We start from the raw sequence: 14,673 nt of genomic DNA, 5'->3' as shown, positions 1-14,673 counted from the left end.
TATGATATTAAATGTCACACCGTTGGGTTCCTCAGAATAATTAAATCAAATAAATTATAGCACCTAGGCAGAACCATCTTGTAGTCTAACCCAATTATTGTGCACTGTAAAGCTAATTATTAAGCATGATTACAATTAGTTTAATTTGAATAAATGTTCCCATTAGAGGGTTCATCCCAGTCACTGACCACCTCCTCCTCCTTCATATCTCTCTTCTCGCTCTCTGCCCCCACTTTCTCTCTCTTGTTCTCTCCATCCATCCCATCACTCCATCCATCCTTCACAATCTGACCTTCACAAAATGGCCTTCTCCTTCACCCCTTGTGGGCAGTAGAGCGTGGAACCTCCTACCTCCGGGATGACTCACATTTGTTTATGTCTGTGGTGTTTATGACTGGGGTGTGTTGTTGAAAATCTAGAACGTAGACTGAAAATGAGGAGTGCTGCTGTGCTTAAGTAAGATGTCTGTCTTTCTGTCCCATGAGATCTGTGTCTATGATCTATTTCTAGTGTTTAGCCTTACATTTTCTACCACATATTCTCAGTAGCCCTACTGTAGTGATAGAACTGCATTTGATTATCCTGATATTTGTTCATGCATTAATAGATGTGAGTCTATATGCTTAAGAGAGTCTAAAGGCCATGGACAGTTGTTTATGAACTCAAACAGTTATGTTCTTTATTGAAACAGGATACACATTTTAAAAGAAGGACGATATATGTATTTCAGGTTAAATTCAGTTATAAAATGATTTACACAACAATTTATATATGAAACATCTCCACAATTATTAGATACATTAGTAGCCTATTTACAAATGTCAACATTAAACAGAGTTCCAATGCTTTCTGCCTTAGCCAACTTGTTGTCTTGCCAATATGTTTGCAAGGTAATGATATACAGTAGCTAGCATGTAGCTAGCATTGTTGAATGCAGAAACCATTATTTTACACACATCTCTAACACAGAAAATCTGACACCTAAACAAAACAACCAGCGATGCAAGCAAACAACACACAAAACCACATAGATATTTAATCAATAGAGTCAAGGTGTGAAGCAGATTTTTCTTGTTTATCTCGTTGAGTCCGCTGAAATAATAAGGGATTTGTTTAATGGATGTGGTTCAGTGAACTATGCTCTTTCCGGAAACCTCGAAGGTTCGTAGCTTGTGCCAAAACTTGCGCTCAGCAAGCTAACACAGTCTTGTGGCGCACATCAAAGGCCAAAAGGCAGCGCCAAAGATCTGCAGAGTCCAGATCTATGTACTGTATCTTGCCAGGTCGCCTACACAAAAGTATATTTTCAAACTCAAAGTTCTTTCCTGGTTAAATAAAGGTTAAATAAGACATCTACAGCGGTTTCTCCCGGAATAGGATCTGGGCGTAGACCGTGTCAGAGCTGGAAGGGCTGGAGGCTAGAGGCTCAAGGATGGAGAGAGAAGACAGAGAGGAGGAGGAGTGGGGTTCAGGCCTGGGTCGTACTAGCTCCAACTCTGCATACGTCAGGCTGTCCTCCTCACAGACACTCGACTGGAAGAGAGGAGAGGAGTGGAGAGGGAGAGCTAAAGGTTGACATAGTTATAACCTCTCTCCCTATCATTTGCTGTCATTGAAGGTATTTGTTTTATAACAGGAGAACATTTGGTATTACAGGAGAACAGTCTGTGTAGTGGAAGAACTGGACAGGGATCTAAGGAGGGGGAATTTTGTGTAATGGTAGATCATTCGGTATAAAAGGACCTCTATCCCATGTCCTCAGATCCCCTTCCAGTCACACTAATCCAATCAGCAATCTGCGGCAAGCGACTCATTCACGTCCTGGCCAATCAAATTCAGACCAGGTGAATTACAGCCAATTAGAGCTTGGCTGGACCTCAACAACAATACCCTTTGCTACCAACAGATTGAAAAATTATTGGTGATCCTCCTATTTTTTGGTTGTGGTCAATATTTTTATGATAATTTTACAGTCAATGTAATGTAATGAAGACACAGCAGACTAAATAAATAATTGTGTTTGGGAAGCAATAAAAGCGACTAGAGGCTCATAACAGGAGGACAGAACAGCAATAATAACAGAAGAGAACACACACAACAGCCCTCTGAGACCAGCTCTAGAACTACCTTCTTAGCTTCTACGCCCAATAACTCAACAGAAAAATATAGGAAAATGAGCTTTTTCAAATGTAAACCTTATACAATTTGTAACAAAAAGATTAAACACAGAAATTTGTAATAAAGGATATGACTCAATAGGCAGAAATCCTGTAATGTAATAAATAATATAACATTATTAATGTGTTGTAATGGGCTGAGGGTGTGGGTGAACAATACCCTAACCAGCCTCCTGGGCTGGCACTTTAAGCGTAGAGGCTTCCTGGGTCTCTGTCTCTCTGCAGCTACAGGCACTGGAACAGAATAACATGATTGATTTCTACTAGGTCGAAACTGTAGTAGGTATTCTATGTTCTTGTTTATCTAGGATGATCTATCTATTCTCATAGAAATACTAGAATGGACATGGACAATGGTCAATGTTCTGTGCTGGTTGCGGACCGGCGGCCAGTTTGGGCATAGCCATGAATGTATTCATGGCTATGCCATGGTCTGAAGGGGTTTGACCATGTCAAATTGCCATGGTCTGAAGGGGTTTCCCCGTTCTAGTTATTATATTTGTATGCATATACTACTGTTGTGAGGTCATTCTAGAGTACATAGATGTATTGTACCTTTCTCTGGTATGTGTGGCGGTGTCTCCTCTGGTTCTCTGGGTGTGTCTCTCCTGCGTGCTTTGTGTCTCTTCTCCTTCCTGTGGATTCCAGGAGACGAGCTGGAGGAGCTCACTGAACTGGTCACCGTCTCTCCAGAGCTGGGGTTACACAGGAACAGCAGGGGTTAACATTAATGGGTGTTTAAGCAGCAACGCCCGTCAATCACCCTTGTAAGATATAACAGTTATTTTAGAAAGACGTAACTTTGGAAGTTGCCTAAATTATATTATTCTATGATCTTCCAAGTTATCTACAGTATTAATGTGAGTTTTAGCTATTGATCATGGAGTCTATGAATGAATGGTAAAGACTTACCTGCTGTCTGGACACTTGACCAGGTAGTAACTGGCTGTAGAGAAGAGAAGAGAAGTCAGAGTTCGGGGTTAACACTGATGGTACAGCATTACTATGAAACACTGTTTCTTTCTGTAAGCCAGGCACACAACGCTATGAAACACAAGTGACGGGGAAGAAAAGGTGTAAGTGTAATTCCTGTTAACCTTTGAGTTTGTGTGTGTGTGTACCTTTTTTGAGTGTATGACGTGTATGCAGGTACTGGCAGGTGAGGACAAGCGTGAACAGGAAGATGGAGAGCAGTCCCAAGGAGCAGAGGAGCACTGCACACAAGTACACATCTGGAACACACACAATCGTTTTACTATCAAAGATAACACATCTGGAAGAGTAAGACAGGCACAGGAATGTAATGTTTTGATTCCAGGGTGGCTGATGTTGTCAATACAGGACTATGATCAGCTGAGTAAAGAGGCATGAGAAAACTCTACCTCCAAATAGACGCCACACTCCCTCATCGCTCCTGTCCAGTGGGATGTGCACTGACATAAAAAGACAACATTGGATACAGTAAGTGAAAAATCAGTAGACATGGGTAATATAAATGTCAAATACTTTTGGTTATTTTACTGCTGCTCTTTATTTATTTTTCTTAAAACTGCATTGTTGGTTAAGGGCTTGTAAGTAAGCATTTCACTGTAAGGTCTGCACCTGTTGTATTCTGCGCACGTGACAAATACAATTTGATTTGATTTAGGTGTGCTTCATTTTACTCACCAGTGTGCAAGGTGGGCAGAGTTAGCACTTTTTGAGACTTTTCAATTGGTTTCATTTGACTTGGAAAGCTAAATCAAGTGCACCTGAAGTTTTTGACATACTATTTTGTGTAGTGTATGTATTTGACCCAGGTCTGAACATTAACATTTCATCTAATGTAGTCTAAGAAACTCAATGAAAAGAGTAGAGTACAGTGTTTGCTGAAGACAGAGGAAAACTGAAATATGTATGGTAGTGAAATGGTACATTCTTTGTGTGCATTCACCCATGGCAGCAGACAGACTCCCTCAGTGGTTTACAGAAATACACTGAAATGCACCCAGGCCCAGACCGCCGTCAGACTGAGGCAGGGCATGCCAAACCCACACGCCCCCACAAACAGGGCTGGCTCTCTTCCTGTCCCTGGAGAGTGAGGGTGTTCCCCCATCTACAAGTGTACTGAGCTTGTGTGGGCGTGCGCATATGAGTGTGTGCATGAATATGAACGTTTGTGGATATGAGTGTGCCTGATAAGGCTTCAGTATGGGCCAAGGGCATTTAGGAGAAGAGAGGAGAGGAGTGAGATTGAGGAGAGATGGAGGATAGACAAAGGAGAGGAGAGATGAGAGGTGTTCTACATACTTAGCCTCTGAACCTGTAAATGGGATTTTAATATGCCTCTTTAACACAGGGAGTGATACAACATTAATACTGACTCACTTCAGTTAACCTGAGATGCCTTTCTATTCTTACCACCCATATAGCATGTCTGCTCCAGGTACATTGAGATAATGCTGTCATGTTTACAATTTTACCTAAATATTGACATTTAGAGTATCTCAGTAATAGTTAGTGATATACTGTAGAGATAGAGAGCATACAGCTGTGTTTGACTGAACAGAGGCTAACCTTGCTGATAACTGAAGTGATGGGGAGGTGAGGTACAGGCTTCTCAGTGAGGTGCTCACACAGACACAGACACACACACACAGTACTAAACATTTACGTTTGAGCATCTTGAAGAACGTTCTGGCCTTAATGGCCATGTACTCTTATAATTTCCACCCAGCACAGCCAGAAGAGGACTGGCCACCCCTCAGAGCCTGGTTCCTCGTTAGGTTTCTTCCTAGGTTCCTGCCTTTCTAGGGAGTTTTTCCTAGCCACCGTGCTTCTACATCTGCATTGCTTGCTGTTTTGGGTTTTAGGCTGGGTTTCTGTTTAAGCACTTTGTGACATCTGCTGATATAAAAAGAGCTTTATAAATACATTTGATTTATTGATTGACATGGGCCTTGTCCGAAATCTGTCTTGCCTACTACTTTCTAAAACTACATACTGTGTACTTATCATACTACATACTATTTACAACGTACTGTTTAGTAAAACTGTATGTAGTAAGGAACAAATATCAACATACTAGGCTCACCTATACTGAGGATGCATAATCTAATACGCAATTGCATTGTTTCCCGCCATTCGTTCATTTTGGTACTGTGCATACCCTTATCTGATTATCAGCTGATAATCAGCTGTTGTCAAACACACATGGATCTGAAAAGACGATTCTCTTCATCAATAGCGTGCAGCGAATTCTACAAGATGAAAAGCCGAAATGATTATGAAGTCCTGGCATTGAAAGCATACTACATTTTCGAAATATCACATGGGCTACTATAAAACGTTCTATTTTCGCATACCCAATCAGCGTACTATTTAGAACGCAAGTACTGGTATTCGGACACAGCCATGGCTTTCAGCTGTTTCTACTAGTCCTATAGCTTCTAGATCAGACAGATGTGCATTAAGAATATAAAAGCATTTGCTGTAGTCAAAAGGCAGTTGAGAGATTGGATGTAACAGCACCAATGATGTCATATAAACATACTGAATGAAAGATTATGTTCATGTCTATGAACAGCACTGACTGTTCTCCGCGACCTAGTTAAAAAGAGCAGAAGTCAGCATTTGGCTGTAGACAGTGGTCTGGGTTGAGTGTGTGGGCGAGAGTTGGCCATCTCTCTACTTGCTACAGCATCTCTGCTCTGACTGGTTTGGGTTAGGGTTAAGTGTGTGGGCAAGAGTTGGCTATCTGGTATAGCATCTTTGTTCCGAGGTGAGTGAGTGACCTCTCAGCAGGGTGTAGTCTTTGCTTTCTGACTGAAAGGGACTGAGTTGAACAGTCAACTACACTTCATGTCCTCCTCTCTCTCTCTTCTCTCCCCCCTCTCTCTTTCTCTCTCTCTTTCTTTCTCTCTCCCCCTCTCTCTCTCGATCTTCCGTCAGACTGTCTTGTGTGTGTGTGTGTGTGTCTCTTCAGTAAGTACATGTCTGAGATACCAGAGGTTTATTGGTTCCTCCAGCAGGGCAGAGCTCTGGTCCCGGTTTCCCAAAAGCATCTTAAGGCTAAGTTCATCGTTAAAATCTGCGTAGAAGCATTGTTATTAACATTGCACTTGAAAACGCTTGTAATCTAACACTTGCTTCAGACCACTCGTAGAAAAGCTAAGTGCGTCGTTAGATGCTTTTTTTTTACCCCCCCGCTTCACTTTATACAAAGAAGATCTCTGCTAAACATAGAATCACATGGTTTATCCATCTCTATGTGAACGATGATAACTTAAGAGCAAAGTTAACTACAAATACAAAGTTGCCAATGTATTTGCAATTGATACAAACAAGCTACATAAAAATATGCTTAAAATGAAAACAGAAATGACCGCATTCAAATAGAAAGAGTGAACTATAGGCCTATTCTAATCAATTTAGTTCTATTTTTTTTTTTATTATTTGTAGGCTATTGTCTATATTTGTCTCAATATATTTTATGATGTGTAGCCTAACATGTGCGCAATGATGTGCCAAATCTGTGATTTTGTGCATTTTCATTGGGTAAGCATTATAATAAGCCGCCTCAATATTTAGGTGGTAATATCTCTGTAGGATCTGATCCGTTGTCAGTATTGTGAAATAATTATTATGTTAAGGAAAGATTTGAATGGAGAAAGCTGATCCGTGAGCAGCGCTCCCTTTCTTTCGATCCTACTGTATAAGTATTGACACATGCTCCAATGACGCACTTAGCGATCATTCTCTTTGCGTGGTGTTTTGGGAAACGCATGTTACATATTTGGCTGTTGTAGGAAATATGCATCGTTAAAACACTCGTAAGCCTAAATTCCATCGCTATCGGGAAACCGTGCCCAGGGCATTTTTTCATGCCACGATCAACTCATCCTGCTGTGTTGAGAATCCAGGGTCATATTCATTGGGCACTAAACAGAGAAAAACAACCTTACTGAAACAGGGAGGGACTACCTGAAGTTATCCAATAAGACACATTCATTTTCCATTGCAAAATGTTTTGCTAAGTTTCAAGTTTTATTTTTTGTACAGAATACACATGGTATACACTGTCCAACTAAATGCTTCCTTGCAGGTTCCTACTTGACAATGCAACAACAATAAGAAATAATAAAAGATAAGAATACGAACATAAAGTAAATGGCTCAGTAGAATAGAATAATCATTTTAGCTTAAGTATAATACAGGAAGGCACAATTTTAGTCCAATATTTACACATGTTTTGGGGAAGGGGGATTGGGGGGCAAGTATTTAAAATGTGCAGTATTTAGCAATAATAATAATAAGGTTTGCCGTAATGAATATAACCCCAGTCTAAATGAGTTTGCCTGGGGATCCAGGACCCAAGTGCAAAAACAAGCTAGCTGTCACACCAGCCTTCGCTTTGGCTCACCCTCCTATCCAGCTCAGGCGTCGCCGGCCTTCTAGCTGCTGCCGAACCTACTTCTGGCAAACGCCCTTCACTCATCAACCCTCTATGGTGCTTAAATAAATTCAGTAGTTCTAAACCTGTGACTGCCTCCTGCCTACTCCTCTCTACACCAGTGACAGAATGACCGACCTGAGAAAACTGGAAGCAGCAGGACATCCCGACCTCTCCGCTGTAGGAGCGAAGCTCCGCCACCACGACTCGTGCCTGGAGCGCTTCGGGACTGCCATGGACGAGGTACTCCGGGCCGTACGCCAACTGCAGTCTACACCACCACCTTCCCAGCTCCCCGCGGTCGTTCTAGCCAACCCACCACCATCTACATCACCCGGTCCGATCAGCAACGTCCACCTGCCCTTCCCGGAGCGGATTGACGGCACCCCAGCTCACTGTAGGGGGTTTCTCCTGCAGTGTGACCTCCACCTTGCCCGTCATGCAGGGACGGCCTCCGAGAGGAACAAGGTGGCCTTGGTGATCTCGGTGCTGACAGCCCGGGCTCTGGAGAGGGCGCACGCCGTCTGGGAGAGGGACGGTCCAGAAGTGCAGTCCTATGAGCGCTTCACCCAACAGAGGGCCGAGAGGGAGGTGAGCGTCTCCTCCGTCTACGCCAGGGGTCCAGGACAGCGTCGGAGTACACTCTGGATTTCCGGACGGTGGCTGCGTCCACTGGCTGGAACGACCAGGCCCTGTTGACGGTTTTACGCAGCGGGCTACAGGCGGACATCCAGACCGAGCTGGCCTGTCGCGATGAGTACATCATGCTGGACTAGTTCATCGCCATGGCCATCCGCCTGGATAATCTCCTGCGTGCCCGTCGTCGCCCATCCCGGGGGTTCGGGTCTCTCCTAGGAACCTCCAGTGAGACTGAGCCCATGGAGGTGGGCACAACGCACCTTCCCCCTGCGGAACGTCAACGCCGCCGCCAACAGGGTCTCTGCTCCTACTATCGGAACACCCCTGGAACACCTGTCCCAGAAGGAGAACCAGGCGAGGAAGCGACAGACCGAGTAGCGCTCCTGCACCTCCCAGCCCGTCCTCCTCCCTGTCACCTTCCCTGACTATCCTGGTCCCCCACTGAGTCCTGCCCTAGTGGAGTCAGGTGCTGCAGGCAATTTCCTAGACCGGTCAGTGGCCTTATCATTACCCATTCCTCTAGTCCCTTTACAACCCCCTATCCTAGTCCATGCTCTAGACAACTGTCCACTAGGATCAGGACTGGTGCACCAGACCACGATTCCCATTTCCCTCAGTTATCACAACCACCATGAACGCAGCACTTTCCTCACCTTAGACTCTCCTGCACACCCCGTAGTTTTAGGTTTCCCCTTGCTAGAGTTGCATAACCCCAGTATATCCTGGACAGAGAGGAGGTTGTTTGGTTGGTTGCAGGATTGTCAGGGGAGGTGTCTCTCTGTGCCACCTCCGTGGAAAGTCCGGACCAGGCCACCCACGCCCCTATCCCGGAGGAATATCGGGACCTACAGGTGGCCTTTTCGAAGACTTGTGCCACGTGCCTGCCCCCTCATCACCCATGGGACTGCACTATCGACCTACTGCCTGGTTCTACCCTCCCACAGTGGCACATCTACCCTCTTTCGCATGCAGAGACCAAAGCCATGGAGGCCTACGTCCAGGAGGCGCTGGCCCAAGGATTCATCCGTCCGTCCACCTCTCCGGCCTCCTCCAGCTTATTTTTCGTGAAGTAGAAGGACGGAGGTCTCCGCCCCTGTATCGATTACCGGACACTGAATAAGGCCACTGTTAAATTCAGTTATCCCCTGCCTCTCATACCCACTGTGATCGAACAGATGCACGGTGCTATGTACTTTACTAAATTGGTTTTACGCAGTGCCTACAACCTGGTGCGCATCAAAGAGGGGGATGAATGGAAGACCGCCTTCAGCAACAGCACCGGGCACTACGAATACAAGGTAATGCCCTACGGCCTGACAATTGCACCCTCAGTGTTTCAATCATTCGTTAACAAGGTGTTTAGAGACATGTTGGGTCGCTGTGTAGGGGTGTACACAGACGACATCTTGGTGTACTCCACTACACGCGAGCAACATGTCTCTCATGTCAGGTTCGTTTTGGAGTGGCTGAAAGGGCATCACCTGTACGTCAAGGTGGAGAAGTGCCTTTTCTTTCAGCAGGCGTTCTCCTTCCTGCACTATCGGATATCCACCACGGGAGTGGAGATGGAAGAGCAGAGGGTCAGTGCAGTACGGTCGTGGCCTGTTCCGTCCAACATCAAGGCGGTGCATCGTTTCCTTGGTTTTGCCAACTATTTCAGGCGCTTCATTAGGGGTTTCAGCACAGTGGTGGCCCCTCTCACCTCCCTAGTGAAGGTAGGTCCTCGACAGCTGCGCTGGACCAACGAAGCATTCCGTGCACTCAAGGAACGTTTTACTAATGCACCTGTTCTGGCTCACCCTGACCCGTCTCTACCCTTCATCGTGGAGGTGGACGCCTCCGAGGTTGGAGTAGGGGCAGTTCTCTCCCAACGCACTGGAACGCCGCCTAAACTCCATCCATGTGCCTTCTACTCACAGAAGCTGTCTCCCGCGTTGCGGAATTACGACGTAGGGGATCGTGAGTTGTTGGCCGTCAAGAATGCGCTGAAAGCATGGCAGCACTGACTGGAGGGTGCTAAACACCCATTCCTTGTCTGGACGGACCACTGGAACTTGGAGTACATACGAGTAGCGAAAAGGCTGAACCCGTGTCAGGCCAGGTGGGCACTATTCTTGGCCAGGTTTGACTTTACCCTCTCCTACCAGCCGGGATCAAAGAACGTTAAGGCCGATGCGTTGTCCTGGGTGCATGACACAGAGGATCGTAGGAAGAAAGTGACACCCATTATTCCCCTGTCCCGCATTGTGGCTCCTGTGGTGTGGAATGTGGACGCGGACATCCGTCGAGCCCTACGACAGGAGCCCTCACCTGCCCACTGTCCCGAGGGATGTATCTACGTGCCCTCTGATGTGCGGGACCGTCTCCTCGCCTGGGCACACACAGCACCTGTGTCGGGGCACCCGGGTATAGCCTGTACTATCGACTGTCTCTCCGCCAAGTACTGGTGGCCCACCTTGGCCCGGGACGTCCTGGTTTATGTCTCTTCCTGCTCCACCTGCGCACAGAGCAAGACACCTAGACACCTCCCCCATGCCAATCTCCACCCGCTGCCGGATCCACAACGACCCTGGTCCCATCTCTCCGTGGACTTTGTCACAGACCTACCCCCTCGAAGGGGCACACCACCATCTTGGTCGTTGTGGACCGGTTTTCCAAAGCATTTCATTTGATTCTTCTGCCTGGTTTCCTTATGGCCCTGCAGACCGCGGAGGCTCTCTTCTCTATAATATATAATAATAATAATAATAATATGCCATTTAGCAGACGCTTTTATCCAAAGCGACTTACAGTCATGCGTGCATACATTTTTTTGTGTATGGGTGGTCCCGGGGATCGAACCCACTACCTTGGCGTTACAAGCGCCGTGCTCTACCAGCTGAGCTACAGAGGACCACCGGCACTACGGGATCCCTGAGGACATCGTGTCTGACCGTGGTCCTCAGTCCACCTCCAGTGCCTGGAAGGCCTTCATGGAATGACTGGGGGTCACGGTCAGCCTCACCTCCGAGTATCGTCCCCAATCTAATGGAAAGGTGGAAAGGGTAAATCAGGAACTGGGTAAGTACCTTCGTAGTTACTGTCAGGACCGGCCGGGGGATTGGGCTGCGTTTCTACCTTGGGCAGAATACGCACCAAACTCCCTCCGTCACTCCTCCACTAACCTCAAACCCTTTCATTGTGTTCTAGGCTATCAGCTGGCCCTGGCACCAGAGTCAGATCAAGGCTCCTGCAGTGGACGATTGGTTCCGGTGAGCCGAGGAGGTATGGAACACAGCGCACACCTGTCTCCAGCGCGTCGTCCTCCGGCAGAAGGCGCAGGCCGATCGTCACTGCAGTGTGGCCCCGGTCTTTCACCACAGTGACAGGGTCTAGCTTTCTACGAAGGACTTGCCCCTCCGCCTGCCCTGCCGGAAGCTGAGCCCGCGGTTTGTGGGGCCGTTCAAAGTCCTGAGGAGAGTAAATGAGGTGACGTACATATTACAGCTCCCTGTCAATTATCATATCTCACCCTCATTTCATGTATCTCTCCTCAGGCCAGTGGCAGCTGGTCCCTTGGCTAGCGCTGGACCCAACGACGTACCTCCCACTCCCTAGGACGTCGAGGGGGCCCCGGCGTACTCCGTCCGCAGCCTGTTGGACTCACGGCGTCGTGGGGGCTTCTCCAGTAACTGGTCGACTGGGAGGGGTACTGTCCCGAAGAGCGGTGCTGGGTTCCGCCGCGGGACGTCCTGGATCGTTCTCTCTCATTTGGAACTTCCACAGGCTTCGTCCCTACCGACCCGCACCGTGTCTCCGGGGTCGTCCCCAAGGTCGCCGGCACCCCGCTGCTCCCTCGGCGGAGGGAGGGGGGTACTGTCACACCAGCCTTCGCTTTGGCTCCCCCTCATGTCCAGCTCAGGCCTTCGGCGTCGCTGGCCTTCTAGCTGCTGCCAAACCTACTGCTGGCAAACGGCCTTCACTCATCAACCCCGGACTGGTCTTGTCATCGTTACACACACCTGGTTCCAATCCCCACTCTAACACTGTATATATACTCCCTCTGCCATTTGTCTTTGTCGGTCATTGTAAATGTTACTTTTTTTCCTGAGAGGAATCTCTCCTAGTATTTCCTGAGTCCTTTATATTTTGCACTTTGGGTTCGCCTTGTGCATTTTTGTTCATGAAGATATACACTGCTCAAAAAAATTAAGGGAACACTTAAACAACACAATGTAACTCCAAGTCAATCACACTTCTGTGAAATCAAACTGTCCACTAAGGAAGCAACACTGATTGACAATACATTTCACATGCTGTTGTGCAAATGGAATAGACAACAGGTGGAAATTATAGGCAATTAGCAAGACACCCCCAATAAAGGACTGGTTTTGCAGGTGGTAACCACAGATCACTTCTCAGTTCCTATGCTTCCTGGCTGATGTTTTGGTCTCTTTTGAATGCTGGCGGTGCTTTCACTCTAGTGGTAGCATGAGACGGAGTCTACAACCCACACAAGTGGCTCACGTAGTGCAGCTCATCCAGGATGGCACATCACTGCGAGCTCTGGCAAGAAGGTTTGCTGTGTATGTCAGCGTAGTGTCCAGAGCATGGAGACAGGAGACAGGCCAGTACATCAGGAGACGTGGAGGAGACCGTAGGAGGGCAACAACCCAGCAGCAGGACTGCTACCTCCGCCTTTGTGCAAGGAGGAGCAGGAGGAGCACTGCCAGAGCCCTGCAAAATGACCTCCAGCAGGCCACAAATGTGCATGTGTCTGCTCAAACGGTCAGAAACAGACTCCATGAGGGTGGTATGAGGGCCCGACGTCCACAGGTGGGGGTTGTGCTTACAGCCCAACACCGTGCATGACGTTTGGCATTTGCCAGAGAACACCAAGATTGGCAAATTCGCCACTGGCGCCCTGTGCTCTTCACAGATGAAAGCAGGTTCACACTGAGCACATGTGACAGACGTGACAGAGTCTGGAGACGCCATGGAGAATGTTCTGCTGCCTGCAACATCCTCCAGCATGACCGGTTTGGCGGTGGGTCAGTCATGGTGTGGGGTGGCATTTCTATGGGGGGCCGCACAGCCCTCCATGTGCTCGCCAGAGGTAGCCTGACTGCCATTAGGTACCGAGATGAGATCTTCAGACCCCTTGTGAGACCGTATGCTGGTGAGGTTGGCCCTGGGTTCCTCCTAATGCAAGACAATGCTAGACCTCATGTGGCTGGAGTGTGTCAGCAGTTCCTGCAAGAGGAAGGCATTGATGCTATGGACTGGCCCGCCCATTCCCCAGACCTGAATCCAATTGAGCACATCTGGGACATCATGTCTCGCTCCATCCACCAAAGCCACGTTGCACCACAGACTGTCCAGGAGTTGGCGGATGCTTTAGTCCAGGTCTGGGAGGAGATCCCTCAGGAGACCATCCGCCACCTCATCAGGAGCATGCCCAGGCGTTGTAGGGAGGTCATACAAGCACGTGGAGGCCACACACACTACTGAGCCTCATTTTGACTTGTTTTAAGGACATTACATCAAAGTTGGATCAGTCTGTAGTGTGGTTTTCCACTTTAATTTTGAGGGTGACTCCAAATCCAGACCTCCATGGGTTGATAAATTTGATTTCCATTGATCATTTTTGTGTGATTTTGTTGTCAGCATATTCAACTATGTAAAGAAAAAAGTATTTAATAAGATTAGTTCATTCTTTCATATCTAGGATGTGTTATTTTAGTGTTCCCTTTATTTTCTTGAGCAGTGTATTTTGAGCATTACAGCATTTGGGTTTCGTCCCGCTTTGATCTATGGTGCTTACATAAATTCAGTAGTTCTAAACCTTTGACTGCCTCCTGCCTACTCCTCTCTACACCAGTGACACTAGCTAGCAGACGTCAGGTAGAATTTATTTGCTAAAAACAAGTGAAAGCTACATTATAGAATATTTGAATTTGCTGGAAACACAGGAATTCCCTGTAATTCACAAGGAAACACTGAACGGATGGAAGAGATGAGTCTGTCTCTCTGTGAGTCTATCTAACCCCAGTATGCTTCAGGCATTTCCATGTCAAAACAATGAGTTCACACAGCCAAGAGTTGAGAGAATGCCAAGAGTGTGCAAAGCTGTCATCAAGGCAAAGGGTGGCTATTTGAAGAATCTCAAATCTCAAATATATTTTGATTTGTTTAACACATTTTTGTTTACTACATGATTCCATATGTGTTATTTCATAGTGTTGATGTCTTCACTATTATTCTACAATGTACAAAATAGTACAAATAAAGAAAAAGCCTTGAATGGTACTGAATATATACAGTACCTTTGGAAAGTATTCAGACCGCTTGACTTTTTCCGCATTTTGTTACGTTCCAGCCTCATTCTAAAATTGATTAAAAAAACAAAAATCCTCAGCAATCTACTCACAATACCCCATAAGCGAA

At 46.8% G+C, this 14,673-nt stretch overlaps 1 protein-coding gene across 1 annotated transcript; it reads right to left on the bottom strand.

Annotated features, from left to right (window-relative positions):
- Positions 1 to 239: 239 nt before the first annotated feature.
- LOC121568386 (V-set and transmembrane domain-containing protein 4) lies at positions 240 to 3,688 on the bottom strand. Its single transcript, XM_041878932.2, has 6 exons — positions 3,560 to 3,688; positions 3,299 to 3,409; positions 3,090 to 3,123; positions 2,733 to 2,872; positions 2,338 to 2,411; positions 240 to 1,533 (listed from the first exon to the last, which is right to left on the bottom strand). Exons 1-6 carry the CDS (start codon positions 3,615 to 3,617, stop codon positions 1,354 to 1,356), a joined length of 597 nt encoding a protein of 198 aa, XP_041734866.2. The 5' UTR covers positions 3,618 to 3,688; the 3' UTR covers positions 240 to 1,353.
- Positions 3,689 to 14,673: the final 10,985 nt, after the last annotated feature.

Source organism: Coregonus clupeaformis, chromosome 1 (assembly GCF_020615455.1).
Source record: "Coregonus clupeaformis isolate EN_2021a chromosome 1, ASM2061545v1, whole genome shotgun sequence".
NCBI lineage: Eukaryota > Metazoa > Chordata > Actinopteri > Salmoniformes > Salmonidae > Coregonus > Coregonus clupeaformis.
This window is presented reverse-complemented; position numbering and strand designations above follow the sequence as displayed.

Excerpts from the sequence above, each read along its gene's own strand:
- LOC121568386 (XM_041878932.2), bottom strand. The coding sequence starts at position 3,617 with ATGTCAGTGCACATCCCACTGGACAGGAGCGATGAGGGAGTGTGGCGT. Across the intron at positions 3,410-3,559 it reads AGTGTGGCGTCTATTTGGAG|ATGTGTACTTGTGTGCAGTG; the intron begins GTAGAGTTTTCT and ends TGTGTGTTCCAG. Across the intron at positions 1,534-2,337 it reads AGCCCAGGAGGCTGGTTAGG|TCGAGTGTCTGTGAGGAGGA; the intron begins GTATTGTTCACC and ends CCTCTCTTCCAG.